We start from the raw sequence: 13,184 nt of genomic DNA on the forward strand, positions 1-13,184 counted from the left end.
GCACCCACATCTCAACACAGCTTTGTTTTTCTCTACTTGTCGTCGCGTACACAGTAACTCTCGAAGTGATAAAAGCTGTTTCTTTGTGAAATATGGGCCCGAAAAGAAAACCAACTGCTAGTGCTGGTGATGAAGTGAAGAGAAAATGAAGAGGTCTAAGAAAGTGATGGTTCTTAGCCAGAAAATAGACGTTTTGGATAAATTAAAGTGGTTGTGCAGATTAAGGTAAGTTGGTGGTGGTTAATGTTGCTACAGTATCGATGTAGTAGTGTATATTTTGAGTGTCAGAATTTATTTTTATAACTTTATAAATGATTAGCAATGTGATTTTAGAAGCATTAAGGATTTGAAGATGTCAGCTGTACTTCACTGAGTTTTATGGGGGAAGTTAAGTTTTACGGGGGAGGTATTTGAAAATTTGCGAACATTAGGGAATCATGATGGCCTTGCAGTATGTAATGTTTCAATAACACTGAATTGTCCCATAACATAATATTTCTGTTCTTGTGGCACTACAGCACTTTTAATTGTTTTAATGTGGTTTTGATGTACCCTAAAACCCCATCCCCCTGGCCTCTTAATACTGTTACTTTTTTTCCACCCCCATCATTATGCTCTATCATAGCACATGAATAACAGTATGGTGTTAACCAAGTTAAAGAGATCTTGATGGTATTTTGTTTGATACTGTGTTAGTTATATAATAACTTGGGTAGAGAGAGGCCTTTTGAAATGTCTATTTTTTTTTCCCCATTTGGGAACTATTTGTCTATTCAGATGTTATCAAAGATACCCCCAAAATAGACATATCTTTTATGAACTTCTTTTAGCAAACATTTTCAATATTTATATGAACTGGGATTTTTATTATTGGGTATGGAGAAGAATAGCTAACAGTAATTTCCCAAGAGACTCCTAGTCTAGAAGAAAAAGATTACATAAATCAGTGTTTATAAAAAATGTGAACATGTTCATGGCACAGAGTTGGGGGCTATTAAATAGGGTGTGATGAAGGATGCTAAGAGGAGTTAAGTGAATTGATTGTTCTTGTTCTTTGTTAATATAATTGGGATCCATTTTCCTCCAAGCATAACAACTAAAACCCTGGTTATTGCCAGTGTGTTGTAAGGCTGTTGACTTTGATCTGTTCTAGCCCATTTAAAGAACTCATTATTTTAACTGTTCTTTTTTAGTTAATGCCTTTGGATTTCCTTGTCAGTCATGCCTCTTAAAAATAATCTCTTTTCAATAATATTATTTTTTTTTAATTTTTTTATTTTTACATTTATTTATTTTTGAGAGAGAGACAGAGCACAAGTGGGGGAGGGGCAGAGAGAGAGAAGGAGACACAGTCTGAAGCAGGCTCCAGGCTCTGAGCTGTCAGCACAGAGCCCGATGCGGGCTCGAACCCACGAGAACTGCGAGATCATGACCTGAGCCCTTGAGCTGAAGTCGGACGCTTAACCGACTGAGCCACCCAGGCACCCCACAATAATCTATTTTATTATAAGGATATTTGAAATGTTAATAAATAATGGTGATGGTGGACATTCTTGTTTGGTTTCTAGATTTAGAGAGACTGTTTAAGTGCTTTCCTATTAAGCAAAATGCTAATTTCAGGCTTACAATAGACACTTGATAAACTTTAAGGAAGATTCCTACATGTATATTAGGAATGGATATTGCCTCAAATGCCCTTTTGTCATTTATTTAAATACATGGTTTTTCTTTTTTAGCCTGCTGGTGTGAGTGCTTTGTGATTGTGAATCTACAGTTATGGGTTATTGTTGTTTTAATGTATTTGTTGAAATTTCCTTGCCTGTATTTTATTTGTCATTTTTGTACATGCATTTATTAAAAAAAGATTGGTAGCCTTTTGTAATATCTTTAACTGGTTTGAGATTCAGATTATATTTCCTTTAAGGCAACACAACTATTAATTATGTCTCTGAGCCTAGAGTTGATTTATGGAAGTGTAAATGAATGTTTTTACTCCCAGTGTATTTGTGAACATAGAAAAGAGAAAACAGTCTGAATGCAAATTATCCAGTTTTTTTTTTCCAAGTTGCATCAAACAGTATAGTTTGAGAAATAGCCTATAGTTTGTGATGCATCTTTTTCCTTTTTTCATTTTATGAAAAAAAGGAGTATTGTTTTTGAGGCTTAAGTGTTTAAAAATATTTTTTGATTCTGCAGAAGAACTTTTCATGACTGAAAAAGTGACGTGGTGCTTTTTTTGGTGTCCTTTACCATATATACAGGATTTAAGTAAATGGAATATTTTTGCTAATTTTGTATGTTAAGGTCAATGAATTAGAACATATTTTAATTGTGATTAGCTACTTCTGAGAATTCACAGAACTGTTCATTAGAATCTGCTTAAGATAAAGATATTTCCAATTATGACATTTATAAAACTGAGAAGGTTATAGTTGCTAATATAAAGCCAGCAACCAGTTGACCTTATAAAAATACAGTGAAATATAAATACTATATTTAAGGTAAAATAAAATATCTAATTAGACTTGGCTTATTCAGCACATGTGATATTAACTAGTGAATCACTTATGAAAAATTGACATCACTAGATAAACTACAGTTTACAGAAATGGATCATAATTCTCTTGCATGGTAGGACAGTGTTTTAGAAAAAAAAAATTTTAACCTTTATTTATATTTGAGAGAGAGACAGTGTGTGAACAGGGGAAGAGCAGAGAGAGAGGGAGTCACAGAATGTGAAGCAGGCTCCAGGCTCCAGGCTCCAAGCTGTCATCACAGAGCCTGATGGCGGGGCTTGAACTCATGAACTGTGAGATCATGACCTGAACCAAAGTCTGACATTCAACGGACTGAGCCACCCAGGCACCCCAGAGTTTTAGAAAATTTTATAACTTAATTCTGTGCCAGTTTGGGAGAAAGTTGAATAATCACACCTTGAGCTGAAAGTAAAAGGGAAGGGCATACTAATTTATAATGAATGATAGAGTAGCAGAGGATTAATTACCAAAGTTAACGAAGGAAAACAACTGTAAGATGTCAGCATGCTGCTAAAAAATGGCTAAGTGTAGGTCTGGTTCTAAGTATCTTTATTTCAGTGCAGCTAGCTACACTTAGAAACTTACTCTAACAATTTTTAGTTTATTTTGAGAGTGAGAGAAAGAATGAGTAGGGGAAGGGCAGAGAGGAAGAGAGAATTCCAAGCAGGCTCTGCACTGTCAGCACAGAGCCCAATGCAGGGCTCTATCTCAGGAACCATAAGATCATGACCTGAGCTGAAATCAGGAGTTGGATGCTTAGCCAACTGAGCCACCCAGGCACCCCCTAACAACTGATATTTTAAAGTTCAGTTCACTTGATTATAAACTACCTTTTATGAATCGATTTCTTTTCATTTTTTTAAAGTATCCGTTACAGTGTTTTTCCTGATGTTTATTCCTAGAGCTAAGAGGATTATGATGGAAATTTTACTTCCTATTCTCAAGAAGCAGTTCAGAAAATAAATGATATGTAATTTGCAAGATTGGACAGCGAACTTCTTAACCTTAAAAGAAAAATATCTCCATAAAATAATACTTTACTTGGCTCAGTAGAGCTTGCAACTCTTGGTCATGAGTTTGAGCCTGATGTTTGGTGTAGAAATTACTTTTTTAAAAAAAGGATACTTTCTTGTTAAAATCTAAGAAAAGAACTGATGAAAGAGCACATATGCAAAAAGTCCTTATGGCAAGGACTGAAACAGGAGTTAATATTGAATCTGAATTTAACAAATTAAGTTTAGGTTGAGTTCATAACGATTATGAAAATTAAAGTTTTATCATGTTTTGAAGGAAAAACATCATAACAAAAAATACTTAGTCTTAAAGGACTGGAACTAAATCACCAGACTATGCCAATAAATACCAGGAGAATGGAAGAGGGGGCGTGGGGTTGACAATGTAGGTGGTGTAGTTATAGGTATGCCCGTCCTCTCTATCAGCTCCCCGCCCCTTGCAATTTTTCAAGAATATCAGTGTATATTTCTTGAACTGTTTTAAAATTAAAAAATTCTTAAATTTGTAATGTGTAGAGCGATTTAAGAAATGTTACTAAACCTATTTAGTGTTACAATAAACTTTTTAAGAATATAGAAAAATCTTTGAATCTGATTTTACTATGAAGGTCTAACAAGCATGTATGTATATCAAGATTTGAAGCACAGACCTTTCAGGTGTCTAAAGCCACTATTAACTGTGCATGTACAGTGTATCCTATGTCCAGGTGGTTTCTATACTGTGAAAATATTAGGGGGGAAATGATGCTAAACTTATTGCAGACATTTTCTTCTTTCAGCTGCTTTTCTAACCCAAACTGTGTGTCTTGATGACACAACAGTAAAGTTTGAAATATGGGATACAGCTGGTCAAGAACGATACCATAGCCTAGCACCAATGTACTACAGAGGAGCACAAGCAGCCATAGTTGTATATGATATCACAAATGAGGTAAGTAGAAATGTATACTACACTGAAACTACTTTGACTATACATTTCTTGTATTCAGAATTTCAATTAGAGAAAAGTTTTTTTTTAACTTTTTTTTTTTTCGATACCCAACCATGACATTTCTGCCAAAGCTTTCATGAAATGGAAGAACTGATTAAAAAAAAAAAAAAGATGAAATTGTCTCAAATAATACAATAATCCTAAGCACTTCTTTCTGAGTTACATTGAAGAGTTTGTAGCTTTGTCTTACTTACAGAGACTCTCCCTAGCCATTTTTTGAGCCTGTGCCAAATAGCTGTTTCTTTGTTTCCCAGGAGTCCTTTGCCAGAGCCAAAAACTGGGTTAAAGAACTTCAGAGGCAAGCCAGTCCTAACATTGTAATAGCTTTATCAGGAAACAAGGCTGACCTTGCAAATAAAAGAGCTGTCGATTTCCAGGTATGTTTGAAGGCACATATGTATTGTAAATTTTCCTTCTGTATCTACACTTGAATTAGTTATTTTAAAGCCATGCAAATAATAGAAAATATTTTTTTAAGGAAATGTTGATCTACAGTATGTAATAAAATGCTTCTCATGACAAATCTGAATTTATTTATTTATTTTTTTTTTAATTTTTTTTTCCAACATTTATTTATTTTTGGGACAGAGAGAGACAGAGCATGAATGGGGGAGGGGCAGAGAGAGAGGGAGACACAGAATCGGAAACAGGCTCCAGGCTCCGAGCCATCAGCCCAGAGCCCGACGCGGGGCTCGAACTCCCGGACTGCGAGATCGTGACCTGGCCGAAGTCGGACGCTTAACCGACTGCGCCACCCAGGCGCCCCGACAAATCTGAATTTTTAAATATCTTCACATAATTGTAATATGTAAATACTCTCAAAGATTTTGTTGATCTAAACAATTACAAAAGAAGTGATTTTTCACAAATAGTGCAGAAATCTATAAAGCAAAAGATTATTGATTGCCTCCTACCCTAATCCCTCCACCCCCACACATACTTTAGTATCCTTCCTAACCTTTTTTATTTATCTGCCAATGTTTATATTAGCATACATACACATATACACATACAGCTTATACTACGTGGTTCTTAAACGGGCCTTCAAAAATGAAGGCTCAAAAATCCACTTATAGGTTATTTATTCTAGCTAACTAAGAATGTTCCCTTCTGCAAAATAAAGCACAATTATTTATTTACTTACCTGTGTTTATTTTTGAGAAAGAGCATGAGTAGGGAAGGGGCAGAGAGAGAAGGGGACGGAGAATCTCAAGTGCATTCTGCTCTGACAGCAGCGAGTCCAATGTGGGGCTTAAACTCACAGATCATGAGATCATGACCTGAGCCAAAGTCATACACCCAGCCAATGAGCCACCCATGCACCCCTAAAGTAAAATTATTTAAAACAAATGTCCCTAGTTAGACTTTTTTTTTTTTTAATTTTTTTTTCAACGTTTTTTATTATTTTTTTGGGACAGAGAGAGACAGAGCATGAATGGGGGAGGGGCAGAGAGAGAAGGAGACACAGAATCGGAAACAGGCTCCAGGCTCCGAGCCATCAGCCCAGAGCCTGACGCGGGGCTCGAACTCACGGACCGCGAGATCGTGACCTGGCTGAAGTCGGACGCTTAACCGACTGCGCCACCCAGGCGCCCCTAGTTAGACATTTTTAAACTTTCCCTCTTCTCTCCCTCTTTAGTTTCTCTACTATATGTGGTATATAGTAGAAACTGTACACTGCATACTATACTGTATATATATAGTGTGTGTATGTGTATATACTATATATATATAGTGTGTGTACTATATATATATAGTATAGTATCAGTGGTGGCATAATTGTCTTTGATGATGGCTGTTGGTGGAGTACATGGACTGAAAGGGAACTACTATTTCTTGCACCATTAGGTAGTAAGCTGAGCATATTGCTACCATTGCAATTGTGATTTTATTTAATTCTGGTTACAGTCCTATGAGGTATAATATCTATTACCCTGAGATGGTTCGTCCCCAGCATAGAGTGTGGGAGATAGAGCAGTTGTTATAGTCAAAAGTGGCCCTCTCACACAATTCAAAGGAACCTCATTTTTTTTCTTTAAATTGGAAAGATAATTGGTTGCTCTTCACAACTGTGAGGCTTAAAGGCAATAATATATGTAAAATGTAAAGCATGACAAAAATATAGTAATTTTTAAAGGAATGGTTCATGACATACTCAAAATATTGTTAGCCATTTAGTGTTTGAAGCCAGTGTTAGATACTAGGATTCCCTTTGTCTTCATTGTGAGTAATGAGCATAAATAAAGTTTGCTATAGAGATCGAAGAGACTTTTATATTTAGAATAGGAGAGTTTTCCACTCTCTGGAACTCACTATTTGAAATCAAATTTTAATGTCAGATCAGATGAATCAGAATGGAATAGTGCAAGAAGTTAAGGCAAAAAGAAATTTGAAAAGGTATCCTACAAGAGTGCTGTTATCTCCCTATTACCTTTAGTAGTAATTGCTTATTACCCAGTTGCTGATTATAGGTAGTCAAGTTGGAGTAGTAATAAGCCTCTTTTTCTATAACAAAAATAAGGCAGGTATAGTATGTGCAAAGTATTTATCTCATTTTTTTGTTCTATAAACAGGAAGCACAGTCTTATGCAGATGACAACAGTTTATTATTCATGGAGACATCAGCTAAAACATCAATGAATGTAAATGAAATATTCATGGCAATAGGTAAGTTTTCAAACAGTAAATGTAGGCAAAACAAATTACACTGGGGCATATTTGGTTTGTCTTTTTAAAATTTATTTATTTATTTGTTTTGAGAGAGCACTAAGCATGCAAGCACAAGCAGGCAAGGGGCCGAGAGGGAGATAGAGAATCCCAAGCCGGCTCCATGCTGTTAGTGCAGAGCCAGAAGTGGGGCTTGATCCCATAAACCATGAGACCATGACCTGAGCTTAAAGCAGGAGCCAGACACTTAACTGACTGAGCCACCCAGGTGCCCAATCCTTTTAAAAATTCTTGATTTTTTTTTTAAATGATTCTTCTCTTCTAGATCCGTTCCAAGAATTATTTTGTTAGTAATATTGTTAAATTTGAAAGACTATTATCTATTTATTAGGTTGTAGCACTTTTTAGTTTAGTTAAATTTCTTCTAGGTGAGTTGAAAGCCTGGACTTTGAGCTAATAGTTCAAGCAGATATATGTCTAAAGATTTCAATGAGAAGTTTGGATAAATATGTTTTTCTATTAGATTATACTTTTTATAGAAAAGGAAAATAAGCTCAGAGCAATATTTATCAGGGCAGGGGCACCTGAGTGGCTCAGTCGGTTGAGTGTCCGACTTCAGCTCAGGTCATGATCTCGCTGTCCGTGAGTTCAAGCCCCGCGTCGGGCTCTGTGCTGACAGCTGAGAGCCTGGAGCCTGTTTCAGATTCTGTGTCTCCCTCTCTCTCTGCCCCTCTCCCACTCATCCTCTCTTTGTCTCTCTGTCTCTCTCTGCAAAAATAAACAAACTTAAAAAAAAAATTTTTAAATATTTATCAGGGCAAAATATGGGCATAAAGAGATTTCTTTCTCACTGATGAATGACTGTTTTCATGTGCTCTTTGCCCTGAACAAGGGCTATTTTTCTTTCTCACGTTCTTTTCAAACCACTGATTGACAAATATAACTCAAGTATGCACATGTTATGTAAGTATGCAAATTATTGTAATCAAATATTTCAATGGAGAAAGTTTCAAAGCACTGAGGCACAGAGGTGCTCTGAACAATATAAACAACACGCTTGGGGCTCCTGGGTGGGTCAGTTGGTTAAGCATCCATCCGACTTTGGCTCAAGTTATGATCTCACAATACATGGGGTTGAGCCCTGCGTTGGGCTCTGTGCTGGCAGCTCAGAGTCTGGAACCAGCTTCAGATTCTCTGTCTCCCTCTCACTCTGCCTCTCCCCTGCTCACGCTATGTCTCTCTCCAAAAATTAACATTAAAAAAAATTTTTTTTAAATATATAAATAACATGCTTTATAGTAGCTCAGTGGTCATTTGACCTACCTAGTGCTCTTACTTTTTCCTTTAAGGTAATTTTAACTAATAATGATTGTGATTCCACATTTGTTGATTATAAAGCAATGAAGTTAGCGTACTAATAAGGATGCTTTCTATTTTCTGTAACAAAAATATAAGTATTTCTATTGACCTTAACCTCCTTCCAGTAATTTTTTTTTTTAATGTTTATTTATTCTTTGATAGAGAGCACAACCAGGGGGAGGGGCAGAGAGAGGGAGACACAGAATCCGAAGCAGGCTCCAGGCTCTGAGCTGTCAGCACAGAGCACAAGAGATCATGACCTGAGCAGAAGTTGGATTCCTGACTGACTGAGCTGCCCAGGCCCCCCAACCTCCTTCCAGTAACTTTAAGGTGTAGATTCTGTGAGAATGGTCTACTTGGTGGCTCTCGCATTTTATTCTCTCTGCACTATTCGTGCACCAAGCCCTTCTCATTCCCAAACATTTTTATTATATGGCAATGATTTTTTTTTTTAATTTTTTTTTTTCAACGTTTATTTATTTTTGGGACAGAGAGAGACAGAGCATGAACGGGCGAAGGGCAGAGAGAGAGGGAGACACAGAATCGGAAACAGGCTCCAGGCTCTGAGCCATCAGCCCAGAGCCCGATGCGGGGCTCGAACTCACGGACCGCGAGATCGTGACCTGGCTGAAGTCGGACGCTCAACCGACTGCGCCACCCAGGCGCCCCGGCAATGATTTTTAACTGGGGCGCCCATAAACTTATCCCCAAATAAGAAATATTCTTTTTTTACAAAAGTCATACAAATTAACCAATTAACAGCTGATTCAGAGGCTAAAAAACAGAGTAAATGCTGCAAGTACTGTCAGAATATCTTTCACTAGGCAAGAGAGTTTAATGGTGGCTCATTAGGAAAAAACCTTACTGTTGTATAAAATAATTTACTGCAAAACTCAGGTTTGAAGTTTATTAGGGACATACTTGTGAAGGATTGGGCAATAATACGCTCTTTTTATTAATAGAATAGATTATACCCAGAACCATATCTAAAAAGCTAGTTACAAATCAAGGAAATCTCTGTGCCCGCTGTGGGGCTTGAACTCACAACCCTAAGATCAAGAGTCACATGCTCTACGGACTGAGCCAGCCAGTTGCCCCCAAATGGGCTTTATTTAATTTGTACCTTTTATTCAGATGTGCTAATAATAATGTTTTTTTCCAGTCAGAAAGTCAGAGAGTAGCCTACATATTAGAATTGCCAGTTTTTTTCCTGAAATTGCAGTGTTCCTTCCCTTGAAAGAAATACCAAGCATAAATTGATTTGTGGCCTATTTCTCTTACCAGGTTAGTAACTTAGATCACACAGTGCACTCATATTTTCACTCTTACTGACTTAGGGAGTAGTTACTTAGTGGGAGAAAATCTACAATAAACTTATCATCCTCTTTCAATTTGATAAGATCATGATTGCATAGCTTCTTTCGTTGCACATCTTCATTAGCTTGATCCAGGATTTTAGCCTGTTAACAATCCTAATTCAGAGGCAAATTGGTAAACTCCAATTATCCATATACCAAACAAATAGTATCAGCTTCACTTTGGTAATGCTTAATACGATAGGAGACAGGAGACTGCTTCTCAGAGTTGTGTTTTAGTTTAATCTTTGCACAGTAAACCAATAGAAGCCAAAATTCCTCATTCCAATTTATTTCCTGCAACCTCCTAATTTCATTCAGATCTAATTACAGAAAGCCCATGGAGTATACTAAAGGGAAGAAATGATCACTCAGTCCAAAACCTAACTTAGTATTATAATAAAGTTTATAAATGCTAGCCTACTCTTTGTCCCTACAAGGCTTTGTTTGAAAATACATTTGACTGGAAATTTGCCATTTTATTACCATTTACCCTACGATCCATAGAGCCATTTCTAGAGAAGTGGCCCGAGGTGAAGGCTTTTCTTCCCAAACTTCAGTGTTCCTGGTTCTCACTTCCATTGAGGTGGAATGGGATTCTAAATTGTTGGGGATTCTAAAGATGGTTAATGTTCATGGCATTCAGATACTGAAGTAGAACATGTTTAACTTTTGTTTAACCTGAGCCAAGGCTAAGGTAAAGCTAGAACTCAGCCATAGTCGTCCCTCTCCAAGGTTGATAGAGACCAATGTATCTAGTCACCTTTATAATCCATACTCTTAGAGTTAGTTAATATTTAGTGAACCCACATCAAGGATCTTTGGGATCTAAGCAGAGTGTATGTAACAGGTGAATTTTTAAATCAGAGAGATCCAGGCTCCAGAGAACAGCCATTAGCTGTATGGAGTTTAGCAGAACTAAAACCCTGATTGCTGGTTGAGGGCTTCATCCAAATGTGGCAAGCCAAGATCACCTGACTCAAAATTGGGAAACAGCTTTTTGAGATAGAGCCTTCAGAATCAAGGCAACTCATAACTAGGCAGAGCTACTGGTGAATCGGATTAGGGTTCTTGATCAGACATAAAAAAGGAAAGCGGTAGATGTTTGAAGGGTAAAGTCTGTGTAACCAGGAAGAAAATAGGAGATGTGACCTGCCAGAATTTGGGATGATAATTAGGTAGCACAGTAAGAAGACAGGTTCTTACGGGATGATGGTGATGGTACTTGTTTATAATCCCAAATTGTTCCAGAAAAGTATTTATGGCAGTCTAGAGAATATTGGTAAAAGCTAAGATTCTTTATAAACTTACTGGCTGGCCATCATTATTAACTTAGATTTTCTTAAACAATAGAAGTATTAATGATTATCAAATAAAGTATAACTTTTCTGGTATTATTAACTGAAAATATATAAAGGATTAAATATAGCTCTAGTAAATTAAGTTTTAATTTTATGTGTGTAACTCCACTGACCTAAGGACTGACCAGTCCATAGTATTTGGTAGGTACTCAGTAAACATTTGAAAAGAACGAACATACTGCTGTGTGATTCTTTGGGTTAACGTAGCTGGAAAAAAAAAAAAAAGTTTAAGTAAGTAGATGAAAGTAATTCTAATATGAATATTCTAATTGTGTGTATTTTGACAATTTGTCTCTCAGCTAAAAAGTTGCCAAAGAATGAACCACAGAATCCAGGAGCAAATTCTGCCAGAGGAAGAGGAGTAGACCTTACTGAACCCACGCAGCCAACCAGGAGTCAGTGCTGTAGTAACTAAACCTCCAGTTTGAACTTGCTGGAATACTCTTCTGCTTCCTCGATGTTAATGACAGTGGAATTGGAGCATTTAACCAGCCCAGTATGACTTCCAAAAAGAAGAGACTTATGATAGAGTCAAGTTTCTAATACAGAATTATTTTAAGTGTTTTGAACTTAATTTTTAATAACATGCATGTGACCCTCTGACTAATGTTTCAGAAGTAGAAAGGGGGAATGAGAGCTGTGTGTGTATGCTTGTTTCCTTGGACGGTTAGGGGGAATCATTTCTCATCACCAGGGATAGAGACAAATGATGATGAAAACCCACAGTTAACCAGCCACTTCTATGAAAAAGATTTGGAACTTATTAATTTGGGCTTTTCAGAAAACGTTCTTTTTTTAGGAGATTCTAAGGATATTTATGCTTAGCTATGGTATTCAGGCAACTGGTAATTTCTCTTAGTATGCATATTTAAAATGTACATTCCACATTTTAACAAATTAACCACAAGAAAACAGTGCCACATCTTTAGTGAAAGGGTGAAAAAAATGAACATTAGTGGCATCTAAATTATAGCTGTCCTGGTATTTTTAGTGGGGTAAAAAAAAGTCAAATATAATCTCTTGTTTTAGGAATATGAAAACTGATCTTAATGGATAGTGTTCCCTTCAAACATGTGAGCTCTTCAACAGAAATGAAACAAACCAGGTGTCTATGATTTCTGTTCAATCACTGCTGGCCATTACATAGGTTTTGTTGTTTGGGGGCAGGGAGGGGGCTTTCGTTCCCTTTGGACGTAATATAGTCAATGCACTAACAATTATGTACATTCAAACTTGATTATTTTAAATTTGATCCTCAGCTGTACTGTAAATAGGGTACTGCACTGTAGTCTCCATATATGTTTATTACTTTTTCTGTAATATTTAAGAGTTGCTTAAAAGTATACAAAATGTACAGTTACTAAAACAGCTAATTTTACCTTTTCTCTCCCTTTGAAAGGAAGGGGCTCCAGTTGTTCCTACATGGCTAGAACCATAATAAACAATGTACCAGTAATTTGTAACATAAATATTGCCGTATGTTAGTAACAATCTTGCAGCCTTGTTTTCCAAAGTTCATTTTATTTTGATCAGTTCAGTATATTGCACTAATTGTTTTAGGTATTTTCATTATATGAAATCTACCATGTGTCAGAGATGATTTAATCTATTTAAGTGTTGAACTGCTAGCAGAACTTGTACATTTACAGTAATTCAGAATTAGTAAGGAAAACAGTTCACCAGTGTTTAGTTTTATATTGAGGTGCTCAGGTTGGAATAAAGTGGTATAAAAAGCAAGTACTGGTTTTTCTCTTTTTTTGACATGGAACAGTGAACATATATAAATGGTATGATGTAACCTGAAATATGCTTTTATAGTTTCTTTAATACATTTGTAAAAATGATTTGCATGGTATTGATGTATGATCCTAACATCTGGGTCTTGAAGAATTGTCTTTACG

At 36.4% G+C, this 13,184-nt stretch overlaps 1 protein-coding gene across 2 annotated transcripts in view; it reads left to right on the forward strand.

Annotated features, from left to right (window-relative positions):
* Window positions 1–13,020, forward strand: part of RAB5A (RAB5A, member RAS oncogene family) — a 30,958-nt gene extending 17,938 nt beyond the window's left edge. For both annotated transcript variants that reach the window (XM_043595504.1, XM_043595505.1), the window contains exons 3-6: window positions 4,330–4,481; window positions 4,796–4,918; window positions 7,115–7,208; window positions 11,583–13,020. In XM_043595504.1, the coding sequence (XP_043451439.1) occupies window positions 4,330–4,481; window positions 4,796–4,918; window positions 7,115–7,208; window positions 11,583–11,698 (485 nt within the window). In that variant the 3' untranslated portion in view covers window positions 11,699–13,020. The remainder of the gene's footprint in view (window positions 1–4,329; window positions 4,482–4,795; window positions 4,919–7,114; window positions 7,209–11,582) is intronic.
* The last annotated feature ends 164 nt before the right edge of the window (window positions 13,021–13,184 follow it).

This window comes from Prionailurus bengalensis, chromosome C2 (genome assembly GCF_016509475.1).
Source record: "Prionailurus bengalensis isolate Pbe53 chromosome C2, Fcat_Pben_1.1_paternal_pri, whole genome shotgun sequence".
NCBI classification, from domain to species: domain Eukaryota; kingdom Metazoa; phylum Chordata; class Mammalia; order Carnivora; family Felidae; genus Prionailurus; species Prionailurus bengalensis.